The 8898-nt window shown below is 72.4% G+C and overlaps 4 protein-coding genes across 4 annotated transcripts in view; 1 reads left to right on the forward strand and 3 right to left on the reverse strand.

The window, feature by feature from the left end:
• The window catches only part of CHLNCDRAFT_140453 (hypothetical protein), a gene marked incomplete at both ends in the record, with an annotated part of 2791 nt that extends 2421 nt beyond the window's left edge, over positions 1-370 (reverse strand). The window contains one exon of the mRNA XM_005850789.1: positions 290-370. Within this exon, the coding sequence (XP_005850851.1) occupies positions 290-370 (81 nt within the window). The remainder of the gene's footprint in view (positions 1-289) is intronic.
• Positions 371-530: 160 nt separating this feature from the next.
• CHLNCDRAFT_140454 (hypothetical protein) lies at positions 531-2418 on the reverse strand (the record flags this gene model as incomplete). Its single annotated transcript, XM_005850790.1, has 7 exons — positions 531-694; positions 836-1148; positions 1273-1390; positions 1544-1675; positions 1807-1913; positions 2059-2213; positions 2340-2418. 7 exons carry the CDS (start codon positions 2416-2418, stop codon positions 531-533), a joined length of 1068 nt encoding a protein of 355 aa, XP_005850852.1.
• Positions 2419-3929: 1511 nt separating this feature from the next.
• On the reverse strand, positions 3930-4366 carry CHLNCDRAFT_15398 (hypothetical protein; the record flags this gene model as incomplete). The annotated part of the gene is made up of 2 exons (XM_005850791.1): positions 3930-3989; positions 4250-4366. Coding segments are annotated over 2 exons (177 nt in total), but the record flags the coding sequence as incomplete, so codon positions are not given.
• Positions 4367-5036: 670 nt separating this feature from the next.
• On the forward strand, positions 5037-6226 carry CHLNCDRAFT_20051 (hypothetical protein; the record flags this gene model as incomplete). The annotated part of the gene is made up of 4 exons (XM_005850498.1): positions 5037-5118; positions 5352-5484; positions 5730-5817; positions 6083-6226. Coding segments are annotated over 4 exons (447 nt in total), but the record flags the coding sequence as incomplete, so codon positions are not given.
• Positions 6227-8898: the final 2672 nt, after the last annotated feature.

Raw genomic sequence — 8898 nt, forward strand, 5'->3', positions numbered from 1 at the left:
GCCTGCCCGCTCTCCTGTTCCTGGCCGCCCGCCGACCCTGCACTGCTGCCTGCCACCCGCTGCTTGGCCGCCTGCGCAGTGCAGTGCAGCCACCAGCGGCGCAGCCAACCGCCACCTCACCCCATGCGCACCCCCCCCGCGTTGCGTTGTGCCCTGGCCCCGCAGCCGCGGCCCACGGCGGGCTGGCCATCTTCCACGTCGGCTCCGCCAAGCGCGTGGCGCTGCTGCCTGCCCACGCCAGGAACGTGCGGGGGCTGGCGGTGGACGGCGCCGCCAACCTGTTACTCACCTGCAGCTTTGACCGCACGGTCAAGGTCTGGGAGGCCGAGGAGGCGGGGTGACGCGGGTCGCCTCGCGATGAGGCATCCATGAGCAGGCGTGCATTGGCGTTTACAGCGTTTACAGCGCTGCTGTTGGCCGGAAACGCGATGGACACAATGGAATCGCAACTGGCAAGGGTGGGGTGGGCAGCAGGCGCAGGGCTCCGCAGGGGGAAGGGCCTCCCCAGCCGCCCCGCGCTGCTTGCCACATCAGCGGGCCGCCGCCTCCCAGCCTCCACCCAGCGCCCACTCCTCCTCCCCCGGCTGCTGCGGCGGCTGCTGCGGGTCGGAGTCCTCACGTGCCGGTGGGTCCCAGGCAAAGAATAGCCCGCTGCGCGCCCGCTGCTGCTCCATGCGCGAAGCAATAGAGTCCACTGCAGCAGCAGGCGGGCGGGGCAGGGCGGGGGGAGGGCAGCGGGCATGGCTCGTTCAGGGCTCATGCCACCACCAGCGCACACCACCTGGTGCCGCCCCTGCCGCCGCAAACAGGCCGGCATTAGCATGCCCGGCCCCACCTGCCAGGTTGCTGGGCCGGCCGATGTTGCTGGTGCCCCAGCCGCCCGCCGCCTGGCCCCCGCCTGCCGGCTTCAGCGCCGCCTGCGCGCCCAGGCTCACGCCCACGCTGGCATCCCCCGCCTGGCCGCCATCCCCTCCTGCCCCCTCCGCCGCCTGCTGCTGCTCCTGGTCGCCGGAGGGCGCCCGTGGCGCGCCCGCGTTGACCGGCGGCGGCAGCGGCGGGATGCGCACATTCAAGTGCGGGTCTGGGGTGGTCACCTCGGGGCAGGCGGGCGCCTCGCCGACCATGTCCTTTCCATACTTGGCGCTGGCCTGCGCGGCAGGAGGGCAGGAGGTCGGCAGCGGTCGGCAGTGGTCAAGGAGGACAGCAGGCGCGGCATGGTCCTGCCCTCAGCACCACGGCAGCAGCACCATGGTGTGAGTGCTGCGCGCCCACCATGTCAAGCGTCTTAAGGGCAGCCTTGAGCACTGCGTCGCGGCTGGCGGCGGGGCGGGGCCCCATGTCGCACGCCAGCCGCGCCACCTCCTGCAGCGCCGCCAGGCTGTTGCCAAACCTGGCGGGCAGGCGGCGGCGGGGCGGGGCAGACCGGTGAGCACAGCTGCCGCTGGTATTCACGGCAATCGGTAGGCGGTCATGCAAGGTGGGGGCAGCGCCCAGCGCCACGCATGCCAAGCCCTGCCCCCCCAGCCGTGCAGGCTGCCCCCACCTGAGCCCCGCCAGCGCGTGCCCAAACAGCTGGTCCGGCATGTTTGCCTCAGACAGGAAGGCGCAGGTCAGCAGCTGCTTCTGCCGCATGTCCAGGCCGGGGGAGCTGTACACATCTCCATACAGGTGCAGCCTGCAGGGCACAGGGGGGAGGGAGAGAGCGGCGCGGCGGCGAGCGCCGTGTGGGGTGGCCCGTGCCGCCGCCAGGGAGCTCACACTGGGGCGCCGGCGCTGCGTGCCGGGCACAGCGAGGCGCACGCCCACCTGATCCACTCCCCCAGGGCTGCGTCTGCGGCGTGCATGTTTGCGCGCACGCGGTCCGTCACGCTGCCGTACACCAGCTCAAAGGCGTTGCCGGGGGGTCCGCTCACCTGCGGGGATGGCAGCCACCCACGGCCCACGGCATGGCAGGGGGAGGTTGCCGCTCCTAAGGTCGACTGCGTTCGGCGCGCGGTGGCGGGCAGCGGCCCCACCCCCACCCCACCCCGCCGCTGCTGCGTCTGCTGCGTGTCGCACCTTGGCGGGGGTGTCCTCGGGCAGCAGCCTGGCCTTGTGCAGCGCCAGGGTGGCGGCCAGGCAGGGCCCGTACCCGGCAAACACGACCATGTGCCGCACGCAGCCGCGCAGCTGCGCCACGCTGGCCCCCCGCGCGTAATACTCCCTTGCCAGCTCTGCGGGCGAGCCGGTGGCGGCATGTATGAGCCAGAGGCGCACGAGCAGGGCAGGCAGGCGAGCGGGCACCTCCAGGCGTGCGCCGCTGCCATGTTGGGTCGCAGCCGCACCACGCCTCGCCCCACCTGGCAGCTGGTCCCATTCATGGAAGCAGCCCGCCATGTAGAGGCGGACCATGGCGCGGTCCTGTGGGGAGAGGTCCATCGCGGCGGAGGGGTGGGGGTGGAGAGCCACAGCGCCGCCGCCGCCGCCAACGCTCAGGCCGCCGCCGCCCACGCTGCTGCGTGTGCCTGGCCACGCGTCAGCGCCCTTGGCTTGGTGAGGCGTGAACGGTGAGCTGCCCGCAAGTGGCCAGCCTGCCCGCAGCCCACCAGCACTACGTCTGCAAGTCACCGAGGGGATGCGTTACCCGGGAGAAAAGTGATGCGTCTGCAATCTGACACCAGCCAGGATGCTCTATGGTGCTAAATGAGGCAAGCCTCACCTCCTAAAAACGCCGCTACTGGTCAGGTTTGGGAGGTTGAGGGAGGAGCACATATGGCCCGTGCATGAGCCCGTGAATGATGTAAATGCGCAGCAGCTGCGCACCACGCGGGTTTCAGGTGTTCTGAACGCTTTCGGCAGTACCTTCGGCAGTACATAGCGGGCGAACCTGCACACATACCAGCAAAGGTCGCCCTTTGCACCTGTCTTCAGATCCATGTTGAGGCCCTCGCACCTCGTAAGCACCCACGCCTCTCCGTTTTGGGCTCCCCAGCCACAAAGGCTCCGCAGCAAGAGGCCTGCAGCCGCCACAGGCGACAGGAATTCGCTGTCCAAAGGCCTGGAGGCAGCTTTTAGGCTGCCAAAGGATCTGGTCGAGCTGGGCGCGCCCGCTGGCGGGCAGGGCGCGCCTGGCCCAGAGGGCGCAGCCGCAGGCGCACCGGACCCGGTGGTGCAGCTGGCAGCCAGCTACACGCCCCCATTTTTGGAGATTGAGGCAGAAGCGGCCCGAGATGCTATGCTAGAGCGGTGGCAGTTCGCCTACCAGCAGGCAAGCGGATTGGAGAGACCAGCCCTGCCATCGTGTGCCGGCACAAGAATGCGGGCTGCCCGGCTGAACCCCTTTGCTGCGCTGCCCCGCAGATGGCAGTGGATGCCCGGGCCCTAGGCATCCCCGCATCAGCCATTCCGCAGCTGCCAGAGCGCCCCACAGAGGCAGACCTGCGGGCTGTCAGAGAGCGGCTGGCGGGCATCGTGGCCAGCTTCCTCAGTGCGGGCCTCTAGAGCCTCCACATTGGTTGCGTTTCTGACCTGTTGGCTCTGCCGGCAAACAGGCTCTGCTGCCTCCAGCTGCCTCTGCTGCTCTGCCTCCCCGACCTCACACCCCCGGCCAGCGCCAGCACTGCCGCCTGTTGCCCTGGCCCACTCTGTCAGTGCTGATAGTTACACGCGTCTGCGCAGGCTGTAAGTTGACTTCTCTTTGCCTCACCAACCAAGTAATTGATGGTTCATTGGAGCTGAACTAAAAAATTGGATGTAGGGGAGGGGAGACAGCCGCTTAGATCTGCGAGGAAGTGGGCGGTCGACGGCTGGGTTAGCAGGGCAGCGGTACATTGCGGGCGGTACATTGCGTGCATGCCGCTGCGGCACTTGCCATGCTGCTGGCAGCGGGATGCAAAACAGCTGCTGCCCAGAGTGCACCCGCGGCCCAAACTCGCCAACGCGGGCACTCGCACCTTGCCCTCCTCAGCAAGCGACTCCACACGCAGCAGCACAAAGCCGAACGCCAGGCCCTGCAACACACGCGGGGCATAGAGATCAGCTCCACATCATCTCCTGGCTGCCTGGATGTGCTGCCCAGCGGCCTTCGGGGTGTAAACGAGCGGCCCAAGGCTGCCTCTGTTGCCATCCGCTGGTTGGTCGCTGCCGTGGCAAACGCTGGCAAGCTGCAGGCTGGCCCAGTACCCGCAGCCGTGTGCCAATGCACACCCAACACGAAGCAGGGGATCATAGATGGCGGCCGCCGCACTCCCATCCCAGTGCCGCCACTCACGATCAGGGTGATGCCGACCATCACGCCAGACACGCCGAAGATGAAGCCGGCCTCGCCAGCCAGCTGCGCCACCTCCATGGAGGCCTGGGGCTGCACAGCCGCGCGGCGCTGGGCCTTCGGGCTGGGGCGGACGGGCAGGAACTGGCGGCTCGCGGCGGGCTTGCTGCGGCATGTCAGAGGGAATGCGCCAGGTCGGGGGCCGCCAGGGGGCGCCAGGGCAAGGGGCAGGTGGTGTGGTAGCATGGGGCTGCTGCAGGCGGTGGGCCCACCCAGGCCCGCTTTGGGCCGCCCTGGCGGTCCAGTCAGCTCACCTGACGATGCCAGCCTGCTGCCTGGTGCCAGCCATGGCGCGGGTGGCCACCACGGGGCGAGCAGCGGTGCAAGCAACGGCCGCCATCTTAGGGCTTTGGAGCAAGCTACGGGATGTCAGGAGTGATGTTGGCAGTGCGGCGGGGGCCGATGGCGCCATTCAAGCCTGAAACAGCCGCCTCATCCATCTCCAGCATGCACAGCAGGTTGGCTTTTGCACCGGGTTTTTCGCCCTGTAGACCCCTCCTGGTGTCCATGTATGTAGTTAGGTTACAAAATTGGCCAGTTGGGGTCGCAGGTGCGCGGGCTGGCGGGGAACGATCGCGGCGGAGACCGCGGCGGGCCCGGGGCGGCGCATTGCGGCCGCCAATTGCACGAGGGGCGGCTGGTAGCTGCGTGGAGGGCTGCCCAGGCCCGCCCCGCTCCCCGCTGCTGCATGTGCAGGGTCTGTAGGAAGCCAGGGCGAGCTGGCCACAGAATGGAGGACTCCGTAGACTGTCCCCTATGCTGCACGGAGCTGGACGTCACCGACCGGGCCATTCAGTACTGCGAATGCGGATGTGAGCCACGGCGGCGGCGGATGGCGGCGCCGCCGGCGGCAGCGTAGCGGCGCCAGACTCGTCTGCTGTGCTGTGCTGCCCAGGGCCAGCGCGTCCTGCCCAAATGCTGGCCATGCAGCACGCTGCGCTCCTGCAGCCGTGCCCTGCCTGCTAGCCACCTCCGTCACCGACACGTCCACCTGCCTGCCGCCGCGCCACCCCGCCCCACCTGCCTTTGCCTCGCCCGCCTGCAGACCAGATGTGCCTGTGGTGCTACCACCACATACTGGAGGAGGCGGCCAAGGCCAGCCTGGCGGCACGCTGCCCCAACTGCCGCAGCGAGTACGACGAGGAGAAGATCCAGATGCAGCACATTGACGCGGAGCAGTGAGTGCGGCGCGGGCGTCGTGCGGCGTGGCGGCGGCGGCCCGGCACGGTCTGCCCTGGCCGTGCCGCAGCGGACCGGGGGCCTGCAGAGCCGGGGGTGGGGGCAGCGATGCTGCTGCGAGCAATGGCGGAGGCGCAGTCTGGCTGGCCGTCGCGGCTGGTGCAGTGGGCCAAGAGGCAGCGCGTCTCCTGTGGTGGCTGGGCGGCCAAGCCACTGCTCTCACCCTCCTCGACTGCTGCTGCAGGCTGGAGGAGGAGAAGCGCAAGCTCAAGGAGAAGGACAAGCCGGGCAAGAGCGGCAGCGGCACGCGCATCAACAGGGCCAACCTGACGGTGAGGCGGCAGCAGTCAGGCGGCCGCCGGCTGCGGCTGGAGCAGGCAGCCCGCCGCAGCCGCAGCAGCCGGCCACAGGCCGTGCGGGCTGCAAGCGCTGCCGCGCCCCCCCGGCCTGCCTCCCAGCTCCGGGTTTGCCTCCGGCGCTGCGTGGCCCAGGCCTGGCGTGCCGCCCGCCTCGCCTCGCCTGCGCCCACCCCCGCCCCCAAATCCCCGCCTCGCTCCTCCCTCCCTCCCTCCCTCCCTCCCGCCCGCCCTCCCGCAGAACATGCGCGTGGTGCAGCCCACCCTGGTGTACGCTGTGGGCCTCAGCCTGGAGATCTGCCACGAGGAGGCGCTGCGCGATGCCCAGTACTTTGGACAGTTTGGGCGAACCGTCAAGATATCGGTCAACCCGCGGCGTGCAGGGCGGCGCGGGCGGCGGCCGCCACGCCCCCACCGGCTCCGCCTACGTCACTTACAAGCGGCCAGAGGGTGGGCGCGCCCGCCTGGGCGGCCGCGGCGTGCGGGCGCCGCCGTGCCTGCTGCGCATGCCGTGCCCGCCGCGCCCGACCCCTCGCCCACGACGGCGCCGCCCCCTGCCCCCCTGCCCCCGCCTGCAGACGCGCTGCGGTGCATCAAGGCGCTCGACGGCGCGGTGTGGAAGGGCAAGGCTGTGAAGGCGTGCTTTGGCACCACCAAGTACTGCAACGCTTTCCTCAAGGGCCTCCCCTGCAACAACCCAGACTGCCTCTACCTGCACGACTTAGGTGGGGGAGGGCGCATGCAGGGCAGGGGCAGGGGCGCGCCGGGCCTGGTGGGAGGCAGGGGCGGAGGCGGGGCGAGCGCGGGGGCCGCCCGCGCGGCACCGGCACCCCCCCCCAGCCGTGCAGCAGCGGCAGCCCCCTACCTCTTGCTTCCTCACGCCTGCCCCCCCCACCACCACCACTCCTCAGCCGCAGCCCCTGCTTGCCGCCTGCTGCCTCCCGTCACGCCCGCCCCCTTCCCGGCCCGCCACTGCCGCAGCCGACGAGGCCGACTGCCTGACTAAGGAGGAGGTGGCGGCGGGGCTGCTGCCCGCGCGCTTCATGGCCGTCGGCGCGGCCGCCACCTTCAAGCCGCGCCTCACCATACACGCCATCCCCAACCCAGCCACCGCCGCGGCGCAGGCAAGGCCGGGGGGCGGCCTGGGGGGGCCGGCAGGGCAATGGTGGCGCGCTGGCGGCGCGTGGTGCTGCCCCGGGCGGCGGCGCCCGGCAGGTGGCAACAGCATGGCCTGGCCTGTGTGCTGTGCGCGCTGGCGAGCTGAGCTGGCGCCTCTGCTGCTGCCGCAGGCGGCCGCGGCGCAGGCGGTGGCGGAGGGCAAGCCGGCGGCGGCGGTGGCGGCGGCGGCGGCGGCCGCGGGCGGCGTCAGCCGCCCCAGCTCCGCCTCGCAGCCGGTGCATGTGCTGACGGTGCCGCGCCAGGCGCTGCACGGGGCGCGCGGCGGCGGCGCGCAGCAGCAGCAGCAGCAGCAGCAGCAGCAGCAGCAGCAGCAGCAGCAGGCGCTGCACGACGGCGGCGGCAGCGGCGGCAGCGGCGGCGCGGGAGCATGGGGCAGCCCCGCCGGCGGCTCGCTGGCTGCCGCCGCGGCGCCCTCCTCCCCGGCGCTCCCCTCATCCATGGCAGCTGCCGCGCCGTCCCTGCGGCCTGCCCCGTCCCTGCAGCCCTCCTGGGCTTCCATCTCCTCAGCAGCCGCCGCGGCGCCACCACCGGCGGCGCCGACGCAGGCACCAGCGGCTCCGCCGCCGCCGCCGCCGCCGGCCCCCGGCGCCGCCGCGGCAGCGGTTCCGCCGCCGTCTGACGCCCAGGAGTGGCCGGAGCTGGGCGGCGGCGCTCCAGGCGGCGGCGCCAGCGGCACCACCTCCCCTCAGCAGGAGGACAGCGGCGAGGGGCCGGGCAGCGGCGCGCGCCCCGGCAGCGGCCTGGCGCGCCCCCTGGGCCAGAACGGCAGCAGCGGGGTGGGCACCATGGCCGAGCAGCTGCTGCGGGCGCAGAGCCAGCCGCAGCCCAAGGAGCGGACCAAGAAGCTGCTGCCGCTCAGCTCGCCGGCAAAGCTGAAGCCGCTGGGAAGGGCGCCCAGCGGCGCGCTGCGCTCGCCCTCTGCGTCGCTGGCAGAGGCGCCCGCCGGCAGCAGCGGTGCGGGCAGCAGCAGCTCGGCAGCAGCGGCTGCTGCGGCGGCTGCCGCCGCTGCTGCTGCGGCGGCTGCCGCCGCTTCGCACCCGGTGCCAAACGGCACTGCCAAACAGCACGCTGGCGCCGGCGGCCGCGCAGCCGCGGCGGCGGCGCCGGCCGGCGGCAGGGACGCGGCGCCGCGGGTTGTCCCGCTGCGGGAGCAGCCGCAGCAAAAGGCGGCGGCGGCGGCGGTGGCGGAGGCGGCGCCCAAGCCCGCGCCACGGCTGCGCCCTCCGCCGGGCTTTGGTGCGCCCGCGGCGCCACCGGCTGGCGCCGCAAGCGTCGCAAGCAGCTCCGGCCCGGCGGCGGCTGCGGCGCCCGCCGCGAGCGCGGCGCCTGCCAAGCCCAAGAAGGTGAGGAGGCGCCCTGCGCCTCCCGCTGCCCGCCCTCCTGCCCGGCGACCCACCCACCCCGCCTCTGTCGCCAGCCGCTGCAGTATTCCTTCCTCGCCTCGTGGCCTGTATGCCTGACGCCCCGCCGCAACCGCCTGCTGCCGCGCTGCGCAGATTGTGTTGCCTCCCCCTGGCTTTGGCGCGCCCACCACCACCGCCAGCACCAGCGCAGCCAGCACTCCCGGCCCCTCCCACCACTCATCCCTGGACAGCACACCGCCCAGCCTGGCGGCGGCCACGGCTGCGGCAGCCGCGGCAGCCGCAGCGGCGGCGGCGGCCGCCGCAAAGGCGGCGGCGCGGCGGGAGCCTGCCGCGGCTGCCAGGGTGCCGCCTGCTGCCGCCGGGGCTGCCAAGGCCACGGCCCAGCAGCCGCCGGCTGGCAGCAGCCGCGACGCCAGCGGCGGCGAGGGGCAGCGCCACCCCCGCCGACGCCTCGCCCGCTGTGGATGCCGCCGCTGCGCCGCCGCCGCCGCACGCCGAGGCACACAAGAGCGAC

This window comes from Chlorella variabilis (assembly GCF_000147415.1).
Source record: "Chlorella variabilis unplaced genomic scaffold CHLNCscaffold_3, whole genome shotgun sequence".
NCBI lineage: Eukaryota > Viridiplantae > Chlorophyta > Trebouxiophyceae > Chlorellales > Chlorellaceae > Chlorella > Chlorella variabilis.